We start from the raw sequence: 14,719 nt of genomic DNA, 5'->3' as shown, positions 1-14,719 counted from the left end.
AACATCTGAACTTATTAGACATAGCAGATAGTGTCTGTGCTTCAGTCTTTAGTCTCTTACGGAGCAGATCAACAATGTGAACAAGCCTGAACTATAGTTGCCAAGCTGGATTTTGTGAACGTTTGAATGCACTGCTTCAGTGTCTCTTTTAGGCATCTAATATAGTCCTTTTGACAGTCCTTCAATTTTGTTCATCAGCTTTGTAGAGAGGTGCGCCATCTCGTGGCTGAATTGTCCAGAATTATAATAGGTTAGTATTAGACCAAAAGTTATCCAAAGCACTACATAAGTAATATTATTTACTCATTATATCTGTAAAGAAATAAGCAGACATGCACCCATAGTTAGTATGTTTTAGTAGCTATTCAATATTCATTTAGTTATTCTTGTGATACGTGTAATTTGCTCATGAAAATACAGCAGTCCTTTACTATACAAATGGATTCCAAGTTTCAGATCACTTTGTTTCCATTCAGCATGAAAGACTTGATTTTATTCTGTTGCTTGACCCTTGCTGTGAGCAAAAGGACATGTGATTGAGCTTGAAAATAAGAGTCCAACAGTCCAAAGCATGTCTTGGCTAATACATAAGTGTGGTAGTTTTGAAATGTCATTAAAAATTAGGACCATTTGAAAGAACATCGGAAAATAACAAGCACTAATGATGTAATGGTAACTGTATTATGCAAGAAATGCACACAAATAGATGCTGATGTTTTTGGTTATTATATAAATAACTATATAAATGGAAGATGGGTAATGATGTTTTAGTAATAAACAAAGCAATAAATATATTTTGTACTACTCTTTAGATTTTTTTATTACAAAATCATGATGCAACCCATTTATAATAATCTATTATTATTATTATTATTATTATTTATTTTTATTTAAGGTACATTTTTGACAAAAATATCCATAGAACAGTAGTTCATATAACCAGATGCTGGGGCAGCCAAGCTCCAAAAGGACAACAACAAAAAAAGCATAAAAGTACATTATCAATTTGTTTGATGAGCAGGTGTACCCCAAAAGGAAAATTCTGTCTTTTACACTTACTCACGTTTTACCAAACCTGTTTGAATGTCTTTTGTCTGCTGAACACAAAAGAAAGTAATTGTAATGACTTTGAGTAGCCAAACAGTTGCAGGTCCCCACTGACTTGCATAACATTTTTTTCCATACTATGGAAGTTAATGGGGATCAGCAACTGATGATAGAATTTTAATTTTAATTAATCTCTTAAGAATTTCTCCTTTTATGTTCTACAGAAGTCATAGAAGTTTAGAACAACATGACAGTTAGTAAATTGACAGAATTTACCTTTTTTGTTGAACATTTCCTTTTAAATCAATGTTTTCAGGTCCATTCATAAAAGACCGGTCTCCGAAAACCAGTAGATGGCGCTGTTGATTAAACTTCAGTGTTTAAACCGCAACGAAGCAAATGCAGCCTACATTTCCATATACAGATTTCTCCGAAAGAATAAAAATCTTTCGATTTCAGTACACATTTGCAAATTTAAACCCGTCTTCTACAATGTATCCAATAAGAACCGAGAGAGAATAAGATTAAAACCAAGGGAAGCTGGATTCCAGAGTGGCTGGATGCATGTCAAATATAACTGGAAATGTGTTTAGCCAAAACAAAGAATCACTGATTTATTAATTAACTTAAAGTATCACTGCACTCATTACAGCAGTAAAACTATTTCTGATAGGTACAGATAAAAAAAAAAAAAAAAAAGACTCGTGCGCCCTCTGGTGTGAGATTAGATTAAAGCACTGCGTGTTTGAAAGCAATGTCGTTGACGGTGTCTTTTTACTTTTTATTTTTAGTCTTTAAGCTTGTAAATCAGTGTCCTTCCTGTATGTAACTTGCAGGAAACAAAGATTTATAAGGAAATTAACAAAGGGGAGTTTTGCTGCAGTACATGTAATCATTGGGAAAATTTCAGTGAGAGAGGAAGTGCCTTATTACATGACAAATAACGCACAGTTGTGTGTGTTTTTAGCACTTAAGAGGATGAGTCGATCTTGACATTTTCAGGGTTTTTCTGTAAATTCCTTAGATTGAGGGAAGTTCTGTGTCATTTTCTTCTCCTTCAGCCGCCCCTCCTCCTCTCTCCCAAACTGTCTCTGTTAAACAGGATGCTGCTGCTTCGTTTGCAGTGCCAACAGCTGAGGTCTGCTTCCTGAGTTTCCTTCCAGCCTGAGAGAGTTACAGGAACAGAAAGGAAGTGTGTGTTTGTGCGAAGGCAAGGGACAGTGTGTTAATGTACGTTTGTTAGAGAGAAAAAGAAAAGAGAGAGAGAAGAGAGAGAGAGACTATGGAATGCTGTGATGTCACCAGCTAAGTCATACACAAAGGCAAGAAGGACACACAAGCACTCACTCTCCCTCTTAGTAAAGTCTGCCGTGGAGCGTCCGCACCCAGCTGTGAGTACATTTTCCTTCACACAGGCTTTTTTTCCGACTTTGTTTCTGTTTGCCACCATATCTAGACGTTAACTGCAGTCTGTTATGTGTGTAGGCAGGCAGGCAGGCATCTTACTTTTTGGGGTATTTTTAGTTGTAGACGCCTGCCGTTTCTCTTAAAGAGGTAAAAGCATGCAAGCTCAGTTGTGGCCAAAATAAGACAATTTTAAAATAGAGCAGAAGTGTCTTGTGAAAGGAGGGTGATCTGCTCATGACACGAGCAAACCCCCACCCCCTTCCTGAAGAATCCCCTCAGTCAGGCCTAAAAAGAGCTGGGAGATCATGTGTTTGAGTACAAATATGCTCTTTAGCAGAGGTTTCTTAACTTTTTGACCCCCAAATATGATTAGCCCCCTTATTAAAATACAAAGCCAGCTGTATATAGTACCAAATAAAACATTTGTAAAATAAATTAATAAAATTTATGAAATGGTATAATAACCTGTGTGTATAAAATAAAAATAAATGAATCATTAAAATTGTCCGATGCACCCAGTTTGAAAACCCTGAAACCAGTTTTTAAGCTTATTAACAAATAAACAAAAATATTTTTGACTTCTCATTTCACACGACACGCAAAATGTCTGAAGCTGCACAGGAAAAGAGAGAGCAAACAAACTATTAAAGAGATCAGATTGCTTCCAGATGTTGTAATCTGTCATTTCTTCTGACAGCGGGTCCAGTTTATGGCTGCTAATTAGTGATGAGAGCTTGTGTGTGGTGAACGGACCGAGCTGGGCTTCATCGTCTTAACCACCACCATCCTCATTCTGAAGGACTGTTGCTGAATCTCAGGATATAATCAGGTGAACCACACACACGGCCATGCTGCAGCAGATCTTGAACGATATGTACATCGACCCGGATGTGCTGGACGCTCTGAACGACGAGCAGAAGAAGACGCTCTTCCTGAAGATGCGTGAGGAGCAGGTGCGACGCTGGAAGGAGCGAGAGGAGAAGCTGGAGAGGGAACCGCTCAAACCCAAACCAAAGACAGGTGGGCACTGGGTTTATATCACACCTTTTAAATCTAAAGCATCTATGCATCTTATTGAAGTGAGTTCTTCAAGAACTTTTAATACAGTAGAATACATTTTACAATTTTATGTATTTAATTTAAACTTAGTTTAAACAGTGCTACAATATTTCCTCTGTATATTTACTCCTGGATGAGACAATTTTACTCATCATTTAGCAAGCTTATTATTATGAATTATTATTGACCATCAAAAAAAATCCTCCTAGCAGAAAATGGTAAAATCCTGACCTTCAGGTTTATTTTTTATATTATTATTATTATTATTATGTATAGTTGGTTTTTAGTTGTACTTTGTTCAGTTGTAGTGTATTAATAATTTGAATAATATTCATATTATTATTATTCCCTTTTTCCATACAATTGTATTTATTTATTTTTTAATCGGTGGCTAACATGCATTTTTAATTGTATGGGGGAAAATAGCATCGACATTTTGTTCCACATAAAAAAAAAGTCATGAGTTTTGATTGACACGGTGGTGGTCAGATCATTAAAACTTATAAAGTTTATATAGTTACAAAACAAAATTTAAGCAAATCATAGATTTAGACACGGCCCTTTTTGACTGAGTATGGCAATTCTGCAAGATACATACAGTTGACTTTTTAAAAGGACAGTCGTCCTGAAGTTTAAAGTTCTTTTGCACCATGATCATAATGCAACTCATCAGGATCTGTCTAGATTAAAGATCTACAACATCTTGAGGTTTGAATGTGGGACCTTTGAATTGCTAATGCAAATCTTTCATCAGTGCGTTTACCATTCCCACATCTGTAAGCCACAGAGCTCTGGCTTTTTATTGCTGGCTTTAAATGACTTAATATGGTCAGAATCTTAATGTGGCACATGACTCAGTCAGGACTGAATAGTTGAGCTGAAAGCACCCGGTTTACCACTGGTACTGCAGACTTCACGGAAAAACATCGTGTGACGTCAGAATAGGTTCACAGAGGTGGACACAGATGTTTGGACAACAGAAAGTGACCTGAAACACAAAAGTAATTATATTTGAAAGCTACTGTGATTGATGCTGCCACTGGGAGCATCCACGTCACTGACGAAACAAAAGACCAGACAAGTTTACAGACTTATGACTAAGAAGGAGGTGTCCAGGCGTCAATAGACAATTGTCATGGCCAATATTAACAGAATCTTATATTAGTTAAAGGATCTCCTCAGTGTGACACTGAAACGCCATGAACAAGAACTGCGTATTTGAGGGTTTTTCCCTCAATTTCACCACTTTTTAACACTGAAGGTCAAAGACGTCACAGATACGAGACTTCTGTGAGGAGGACAGCTGGTAAGAGGGAGGAGTAAACTGCTGAGATATGAGAGGAATGCATCTGAGAGATAAAGGGTATCTGTAAAACAGCAAAAGAGACAGAGAGCTGCGAAATAACAAACAAAAGAATGAAAAATGAAACTTTACGTTGCTTAGCCAAAGTTACACCCGTTTAAACTGGTTAGACATACAGAGGGCTTATGGAATCTGGCATATCGGCTTTGTTACTGGAAGAGCCAGAACTTTGACAGATCATCTTAAACTAGATTAGTAATGAAGTAAAAATGTTACAATGCAATGAAAGTTTTTAAGTGTCCAGAAACTTTTTTTGGGGCCACGGTATTTCCCTTGGATTTATAAGGAAGTTCAATGCAATAATTTAGGCTGACATGCATAACTCAAGGAGGAAGTCGTCTTTGCTCAATAACAAAGCAGTTATTATCAGGTCCCTGAGTTTCAGACCTCAGAGGAGGACAGCGAGTCCTCTGTCTCCTTGAGACAACGGCAGCTGTTCTTGCAGGTCAGTGGTTTCCACGAGATATACTGATACGACATCTTGACCACTTCTGTGCTACCCTGTTCTATTGACCATGGTGTCTGTTAGCAAAGTGGATAAAATTTCAAAAAGTCATTCAAGGTTCTGTCACACAAAAGTACAATGCCATAATAAAGTAACACAATAAAGGGAGTCTCTGGAGACATTCTGACCCAGGCTGCACAAGGCAGAGGAAACACTTCTGTTACTGACCCAGTTTTTAGAGCAAGAAAGGAAATGTCAGCCAGGCCAAGTTCCATTCCCTCATACTGATAACTGCCAACAAAGCAGGAAGTATACAGGAAATGCATGCGCTCAAAACACACTGAGGAGGAAGAAAAAGGGAGAATGTTGGGTTTGTAGATTTAATTATCAACCGTTGTAAATAGATGATGTGGATGTTTTGTCTTGTGAATTATTACTTTTTTTTGTGGTTTTGTTTTGTGCCATTTTTTTTTTTTTTTACGTCTTACATATTACACTGCATATTTGCATACTTTTATGTAGCAATAATTTCCGGATTTAAACAAAATTGTAAGTAAAGACGTATATTGTGTATATGGGATTCCTATTTCAAATAAATGCTGTTTTTAATCAGTTTAACATGATCCACAAAAATATTAAGCAGCACAAGTTCTAATAAAATTTCACAATATTACAGCTTTTACTGTATTTTTAGCAAGACCATATTTCTAATATAAGCTAACATTAGCTGTAATAGCCACTGAGTAACTGTGAGGAATGATTATTATATATTTGTAATAAAACAAGCAAAAACATTTATTTTAAACTATTATGGTAGGCTATCGACATTTGAAATCCAAAAACAACTGGTTTCTGTTTCTACTTTGGTTTCTGCTCATTTACTCTTCATTTGACATGGTCCTTTTTTTATGGCAGTTCGGCCTGTTTGGTTTGACATGATCGTTTTGTCTTGACTGGGATCATGAGTGTGTTAGTCAGGCTGTTCAACTTGAATCTTGTTGTTTTGCCACAAGGCCTGCAAGAAGAACCAGTTCATCATGGGAGGGTTTCCTTATTTTCTGTTAGACTTTTTCCTCTCTCTTTTACACCGTGCAAGTCACCTTTCTTAATTGTAACAATTTGTATTTCATGTTGTATAACTTGGTTGCACCATTTTAAGGAAAGACTTGGCAAGTAGTTAATTGGCTTCTCATAAAGGAATGCGTAGTGATGAAATAATGCTTAGCTTTATTGATCCAATAAGCAGCCTTAATGTTTTTCAATATTTCTTCCTTTTAACATATTTAATGTTGTGATGGTTGAGTACATTCATAAGAACAGGAAACATAATGCATAATTAATTCTGAAGTATGATAATATGTTTAAATATGTAAATGATAATTACTAATTTAGACTTATTGTGTTTCAAGTAGGCTTACCACTAAGACTCTCTGCGTTCTATTTTTTTCTCTCTCTTTATAGCTAATAGCAAGAGTGTCAGTTGGCTGCTGGGACGAGATGGAGACGTGCAGGTCATTGTCATTGGAGAGATGGATGAGCTCAAATCCTCCAAGATCATCTATTCAGGGTTTGGAGAGAGAAAAACAGCCAGCGTCCTTAACAATTCACAGTATGGATTTTGTGCTACTCCAGAATTAAAACAAACTATATTTAATGCTATAAACCACCTATAATATGAGTTTTGGACCCCAGTTTGTTTGGTTGATATTAACTACAAGATTTCATTAAAATTACATTTAAATTTTTTAAAAGGGGGTTTACTAATATATAAATATCATTTGCACTACTGTTCAGATGTTTGTGGTCAATGAGGTATTTATATGTTTTTATGCTCACCAAGGGTAAATTTATTTCTCAAAAGTACAGTAATCAGTAAAATAGATCAAACTCATTTATTTTAATACATTTTAAATGTTGTCACATGGTCCTTCAGACATAATTCTAATATGCTGATTTTGGAAACATTGCATATAATTTTATTTTTTATGGAAACTTTCCTTTTTCAGGATACTTTGAATAGAAAGTTGAAAAGAGCAGTGTGTATTTATAACTGAAATATTTTGTAACTTTATAAATATCTTTTGTCACTTTTAATTTATTTAATGCATCCCTTTTAAAGAAAAGTATATATATTTTTCCTGATCCGGTAGTGAAAAGGAATGTATGTAATTAAAAATTGTTAATGTTTTCATTGCTCTTATTTCTGCTGTGCAAAGGGTGTATAAAGCACATTTGTAAATGAATAACTGAAATAAATTCTGTCATGAAGAAAACTTGTTTGCTTGTGAAGAGCGTATATTTGTGTGTTGTTTTCACACGTCTTGTCATGTATTTCAGCAACCAGCCCAGGACTTTGAAGAGCAACTTGATAAACCGAACATCAGCAGAACCTGTACGATCAGGACGAGAAAACCTTCCTCCTAAAGCACATTTAGGAGTTCAGCTCAACTTAAAGGTGTGTTGCTCACATGTATGTATTTGTTTACTTCCACATTTGCTCAACTCTTAAATTGGTGCCGCTGTGTATTCATGCGGCTGTGTGTGTAGGTGACCTTCCTGTTGCCGCCATTAATCTCGGACACAGCCGAGGGGCAGCGAGATGGACTTTCTCCACAGGGAGAGTCATCGTTCAACAGCCAAATAAATCACAACCTCCATCTCTCCCTCTTTTTGCGCCTTCCTTTCCCCTTTCCTGCTTTTTTCATTCCCTTCTCCTCCATTATTCCTTTTCATCCTTTTAACAAAAAAAAAAAAAACTCCCACACCCACCCACCTCTCCATCTCTCAGGCACAACAACTCTTTCATTGCGCAGCTCTTTATGGCTCCATCTCTCTGCTCATGTATCAATATGTTTGTCTGTGTGGGGCCAGTTGGCGTCCTTGCGATTTTTGAACTGACAGACAGTCCAACTTATGCGGTAACACCGTGTCCTTAACAGGAATGATGCGACAACTTTCCAACCATGTGAAAAGCAATTTGAAGCAGTGTGAGGTGATGAAAACGTATTTGACTTAATATCTAATGCACTGTTATGAAAAGCTGGATTTCAAACCAATGAGATTTCAGAGTGGGCGGGGCCACCCGTCACAATGCTATAGAAATATGTGGACTTGATCAACAGAATTTCTTGTAGGTTAGGACACAAGAGCTGTGATGTCATCTTTAATTAATGTGTGAGTTTTACTGTGTCTTGGTCAGGATCTCGGAAACTAAGTATGTTTTAAAACGGTCTGTCTAAGGTTTACACTCTATATGTGGAGATCTCACCACCTTCTCATTCCTGTTATATTAAGGTGGGTGGGTGGGGAGCTTTGCACTAGGGTTTCCATGGCAACACCGTGCGCAGCGAATGCACTCCTGGGAGGAGATGTGCTGGCCAGTATCACCACACTATGATCCTCTACTTGCTAAATACAAACATCTGTCCCTGTACATCGGCACATGTGGCTTATGGTTGCCAATTAGTGAAGAGCCGCATGAGTCACAAAAAACATCTGAGCACCTTCAGATTTTTAACTGATCATAAAGTAGATGGGCTAATATGATTATTGCATCAGCTTTTGTTGTGATAAAATGATATATAGAAGTGTGGAAGAGTTTTGCTCAGTCTGAAGTCTTTTTGTTTTCACAGGACAACAGTGACAAAGAGTTAAGGACTATGCCGCCTCCACAGGTGTGTTTTGGTATTGCAGCAGATATGATGTTCAACAATGAGTGAGATGTTTTGTCAACACAGTACTTTAAAATGAGTGCAGTCTATTTTGTAAATGTCTTCTCATATTCTGCAGATGCCTGTAAATGAAGAAAAGACATCAGCACTTTTAGAAAATGTAAGTACCATGATTCATATGTGTATTAGAACAAGTATAGTTTAGTAGAGCTGTTTTCAAAGACATACCTTTCTTCATAAATATATCTGTGATGAAAATAACAGGACATTTTTTAAAATAAGGCATTCCGATAACTGACTAAGAACCTTTTCTTTGCCGTTAAGGTGAAATAATTATACCTAAACATAGGAGCCTGATAAAACTGCTCATTTAAAAGAAAAAAAAAATGTATCTCTCTCTCTCTCTCTCTCTCTCTCTCTCTCTCTTATATATATTTAAATTACTTTTTTTTCCCACATCAATCTACACTCCATACACCATACTGACAAAGCAAAAAAAGAATTTTCACAACTTCGTAAATTTATAAAAAATAAACAACTGGAATAAGTACATTGCATAAGTATTCATACCCTTAACTCAGTACTTAGCTGAAGCACCTTTACAGCCTCAAGTCTTTTTAGGTATGATGCGACAAGCTTTGCTCATCAGCATTTGGCAATTATCTGCCATTCTTCACCTCACCTCTTCACGTCTCAAGCTCTGTCATGTTGGATGGGGGCATATGCACATTTTCAGGTTTTTCCAGAAATATTTGAATGGATTTAATCCCAGGCTGTGGCTGGGCCACTCAAGGACATTCACAGAGCCACTCTTGCTGTGTGCTTAGGGTCATTGTCCTGTTGGAAGGTGAACATTCTGCCCAGTCTGAGGTTCTGAATGCTCTGGACTAGGTTTTTATTAAGGCTATCTCTATGTTTTGATGCATTGAGCTTTTCTTCTACTCAGTCCCTGCCGCTGGAAAACAGCCCCATAGCATGAGGCTGCTACCAGCACACTTCGTTTCTCAGTCTGAGGGTCCTTTAGGTGCTTTTTTCCAAGTGTGTTTTCATGTGTCTTAACTTAAGAGAGGATGGCGTTTGGCCACACTGCCATAAAGCCCAGATTGGTGGAGTGTTGCAGTGATGTTTGTCCTCCTGTAGGTTTCTCCCATCTGCATATATGATTATCGAGCTCAACTAGAGTGACCATCCGCATCTTGGTCACCACACTAACTAAAGCCCTTCTCCATCAGTTGCTCAGTATGGCCAGGAGGCCAGCTCTAGGAAGAGTCCTGGTTGTTCTTCTTCCATTTAAGGGTAACAAGTTGAACTAAGATGGCGCCGCAGATGGCAGCTACTGTGCTTCGCTCTTCAGTGTTTGTACTGTTTTTGTTTGTTTTTCCTGCTTTTTGTTTCTCAAATACGATCAGTTTTACCAGGGATGACCTGCTGAACATTCGGCAGAACACACCACAAAATCTTTTACCGGATTTGGACCATTCGGACGTTTTGCTTGACATTGTAGTTAGCGGAGCCGTAGCTCTGGACGGATTTCGAATGCCGTTGTCTAGCATCCATCTGGCGAATCTCCACTCTCTACCCAACAAAACAGACAAACTCTTTCTGCTCTCTCGGACAAACAAGGATTTTTCTAACTCTGCTACTCTGTGTTTCACGGAAACCTGGCTGAATGGTGACATACCGGACAGCGTGCTACACAAACTTCCAGCTGATCAGAGCAGATCGGGACGCGGAATCAACGGGGAAATCGCGCGGTGGCGGGATGTGCTTTTACATCAATGATTCAAGAGTTTTATTTGTCACATACACAATTATACAGAGTATAACCAGCAGTGAAATGTAGGTCAGGTCCGCTCCAAGGACAATGCAATTATAAAGTATACAAATATTAAGAGAAGAAAAGTAGAAAAAAATAAAATAAAATAAAAGAATAAAATAAAAAGATAGATAAAAAAATATAAATATAAATGTGCAGGTCAGTATGTTGTTGACTTAAATAGTACTAAGAGGAATGTGCAAAATAATGTGCAAAAAAGTTGTACAGGGTATATAATAGCAGCAATATGAGGTAGAGAAAAATTATGAATAGCTTATTGATATGGTGATATTTACATGGAGTCAAGTGATGTTATGACACAGAGTTAGAGTTTAGGAGCCTGATGGCCTGGGGGAAGAAGCTCCTCCTAAGTCTCTCAGTTTTTGCCATCAGGCTACGGAAGCGCTTACCAGATGGAAGCAAAGTGAATAGCTGGTTACCAGGGTGATTTGAGTCCTTGATTATTTTGACAGCTCTATTATTGCAGCGTTTGAGGTAGATGTCCTGCAGAGAGGGAAGAGCAGACCCTGAGATGCGCTCAGCTAAGCGCACAACTCTCTGTAGTGCTTTGCAGTCCTGATTGGAGCTGTTTCCATACCACACTGAGATGCACTGAGTCAATACACTTTCTATGGTCCCTGAATAGAAAGTTTTCAGGATTGCTGGTGAGACCCTGAATTTCCTCAGCTGTCGCAGATGGTACAGTCTTTGCCTGGATTTCTTAACCTGTGTTTGGATGTGTGTAGTCCAAGTCAGGTTCTCGGAGATGTTTACACCGAGGTACTTGAAGCTGCTCATGGTCCTCAGTCCCTGCCACATCCGTCGAGAGTCGTTGAGCTGGAAATGAGACTCAATTCTCTCTCTGTATCTGTGTTTGGCGGCTCTTACTGCGCGTCAGAGAGCATAGCACGATGCTTTGTACTCGCTCGTATTCCCAGACAGAAGAGCCTCATTGTAAGCGGCGGTGCGTGTGTTAACCGCGGCACGGATTGTTCTGTCCACCCACGGTTTCTGATTGGAGAATGTCCTTATCGTTATTGTTTCTGTAGCTTGCTCGGTTAGCGAGTTTACGAAGCTTAATGCTACATCCGTGAACTCGCTGACGTCAGAAGAACTCGCCCGGAACATGTCCCAGTCGACGTCATCAAGCGCCGCCTGCAGCATAGTCTCTGAGTGGGAGGACCAGCGCGTCACTACTCTCTGCACCGGAGGTTCCTGAACGAGCCCTTGTTTGTATCTCGGTGTTAGAAAGATGGCGGCATGGTCTGATTTGCCAAAAGCCGGTAGTGAGCGGGCTTTGTAGGCATCCTTGAACTGAGTGTAGCAATGATCCAGTGTGTTTGGTCCTCTAGTTGGACAGGATACATGTTGATAAAAGTTCGGCATGACCTGCTTGAGGTTGGCTTTGTTAAAGTCCCCCGCGATGATGAAGGCAGCGTCAGGATGTTTGTTAATGTGGCCGCTGAGCACATCGTGAAGCTTAGACAAAGCCAAGCCAGTGTCCGCCTGTGGTGGAATGTACACGGCAGTAACAATGATCGATGAAAACTCCCGGGGCAGATAAAATGGGCGGCAGATAATGGAAAGATGTTCCAGATGAGGCGAGCAGGAACGTGACAGAATGGAGATATTCCTGGGATCACACCATTTCTTGTTGATCATGAAACATACTCCTCCACCCCTGGATTTACCGGCCTCTGCTGTTCTGTCCGTCCGAAAGACAGAGAAGTTATCACTCGGCATTACAGCAGTGTCCGGGACCGAGGACGAAAGCCACGTTTCTGACAAACAAAGGATGTTACAGTCCCTAACATCCAATGAGAGGTGGTGTACAGATGTAACTGTAAAAGAAGATGTGCTGTTCATATCTAGAAATGCTCTTCGTTAACTGCAAGCCGGTCTATTCGCCACGGGAGTTTTGTTCGTTCATTCTCGTGAGTGTCTACATTCCGCCGCAAGCGCACGTGAGCACAGCTTTACAGAAACTCGCTGATCTGATCACAGACACAGAACAACACCCAGACTCTGTTTTAATCATCCTCAGGGACTTTAAAAAAGCAAATCTCTCCCGCGAACTGTCAAAATACTGACAGCACATCACATGTCCCACCAGAGACAGTAATATATTGGATCACTGTTACACAACAATAAAGGACGCATATCACTCGGTTCCACGAGCAGCTTTAGGACTCTCTGATCACTGTTTGGTTCATCTTATTCCGAGCTACAGGCAGAAACTTAAATCTGCAAAACCTGTATTAAGAACTGTTAAAAGATGGACTAATGAAACAGAGCGGGGTTTACAAGCCTGTTTCTCTCACACTGATTGGACTGTTTTTGAAGCTGCTGCCACCGATCTGGACAAGCTCAGACTGTAACATCATATATCAGTATCTGTGAGGACATGTGCATTCCTTCCAGGACTCATTTAACCTACAACGACAAACCATGTTTCACTACAAAACTCCGTCAGGCCAAAGAAGATGCTCCCAGAAAGGGGGATAAAGTCTTGTATAAACAGGCCAAATACACACTGGAAAAGGAGATCAGAGTTGCAAAGAGGAATTTATTCTGACAAGCTAAGGAAAAAATTATCTTCCAGTGATTCTGCTTCAGTGTGGAAAGGTATCATTAGTTACAAGACACCATCCCCCAGCACTTTGGAGAATCAACAACTAGCAGACGACTTGAACGAGTTTTATTGCCGGTTTGAAAAATCACCCCACACCCGCCCTGAACACCTCTCCACACAACCATTAACACCTCCAGCAACCCTCCTCTCCCCCACACCTACAATTCAGATAAGTGAAGAAGATGTGCGCCAGGTCTTCAGAAAGAGCAAAAGAAGGAAAGCACCAGGCCCAGACGGTGTGTCACCAGCCTGCCTAAAAATCTGTGCTGACCAGCTGGCCCCCATCTTCACACAGATCTTCAACAGATCACTGGAGCTGTGTGAAGTCCCCTCATGCTTCAAACGCTCCACCATCATCCCCGTCCCAAAGAAACCCAAAATTACTGGATTTAATGACTACAGACCTGTGGCTCTAACGTCTGTGGCCATGAAATCATTTGAAAGACTGGTTTTGACTTATCTGAAGGACATCACTGGACCCTCACTGGACCCCCTGCAGTCTGCCTACAGAGCAAACAGGTCTGTGGATGATGCAGTCAACATGGGACTGCACTTCATCCTGCAGCATCTGGACAGACCAGGGACTTATGTGAGGATCCTGTTTGTGGATTTCAGCTCCCCTTTTAACACCATCATCACGGACACCCTTCAGAATAAGGGCAGCAGTTAGTAAAGCTTGGTAAATTCACGTCCAACACCCGCACCATCAGCACTGGAGCTCCTCAGGGCTGCGTTCTCTCCCCACTGCTCCTCTCCCTCTACACCAACGACTGCACACCTAAAGACCCCTCTGTCAAGCTCCTGAAGTTTGCAGACGACACCACACTGATCGGCCTCATTCAGGATGGTGACGAGTCTGCCTACAGACAGGAGGTCAAGGAGCTGGCTGTATGGTGCAGTCTTAACAACCTGGAGCTTAACACGCTCAAAACTGTGGAGATGATCGTGGACTTCAGGAGAAATGCCCCTGTTCTCCCCCACTTACCATCATGAACAGCACTGTGACTGCAGTGCATCATTCAGATTCCTGGGTACCACAATCTCTTAGGACCTGAAGTGGGACATTCACATTGACTCTATTGTCAAAAAGGCCCAGCAGAGGTTGCACTTTCTTCGCCAGCTGAGGAAGTTCAACCTGCCACAGGAGCTACTGAAACGGTTCTACTCTGCCATCATTGAATCCATCCTCTGCACGTCAATAACTGTCTGGTTCAGCTCAGCTACCAAATCTGACCTCAGAAGACTACAGAGGGTAGTCCGGACTGCTGAGCGAATCATT

At 40.0% G+C, this 14,719-nt stretch overlaps 1 protein-coding gene across 4 annotated transcripts in view; it reads left to right on the top strand.

The window, feature by feature from the left end:
• Positions 1-2,002: 2,002 nt before the first annotated feature.
• LOC306862646 (uncharacterized protein) overlaps positions 2,003-14,719 on the top strand; it is a 31,149-nt gene continuing 18,432 nt past the window's right edge. Inside the window, exons 1-6 of one of the 4 annotated variants that reach the window (XM_079405556.1) lie at positions 2,003-2,438; positions 3,152-3,474; positions 6,783-6,930; positions 7,659-7,776; positions 8,954-8,995; positions 9,111-9,152. In XM_079405556.1, coding sequence (XP_079261682.1) covers positions 3,303-3,474; positions 6,783-6,930; positions 7,659-7,776; positions 8,954-8,995; positions 9,111-9,152 — 522 coding nt within the window. In that variant the 5' untranslated portion in view covers positions 2,003-2,438; positions 3,152-3,302. Of the gene's footprint in view, positions 2,439-3,151; positions 3,475-6,782; positions 6,931-7,658; positions 7,792-7,868; positions 8,996-9,110; positions 9,153-14,719 lie in introns of those variants that run through there. The other 3 variants (XR_013783592.1, XM_079405555.1, XM_079405557.1) reach the window with 3 other exon arrangements.

The sequence above is a fragment of the Barbus barbus genome (genome assembly GCF_936440315.1).
Source record: "Barbus barbus genome assembly, chromosome: 43".
NCBI lineage: Eukaryota > Metazoa > Chordata > Actinopteri > Cypriniformes > Cyprinidae > Barbus > Barbus barbus.
The sequence above is the reverse complement of the archived record's forward strand: the minus strand, read 5'-3'. Positions and strand labels throughout refer to the sequence as shown.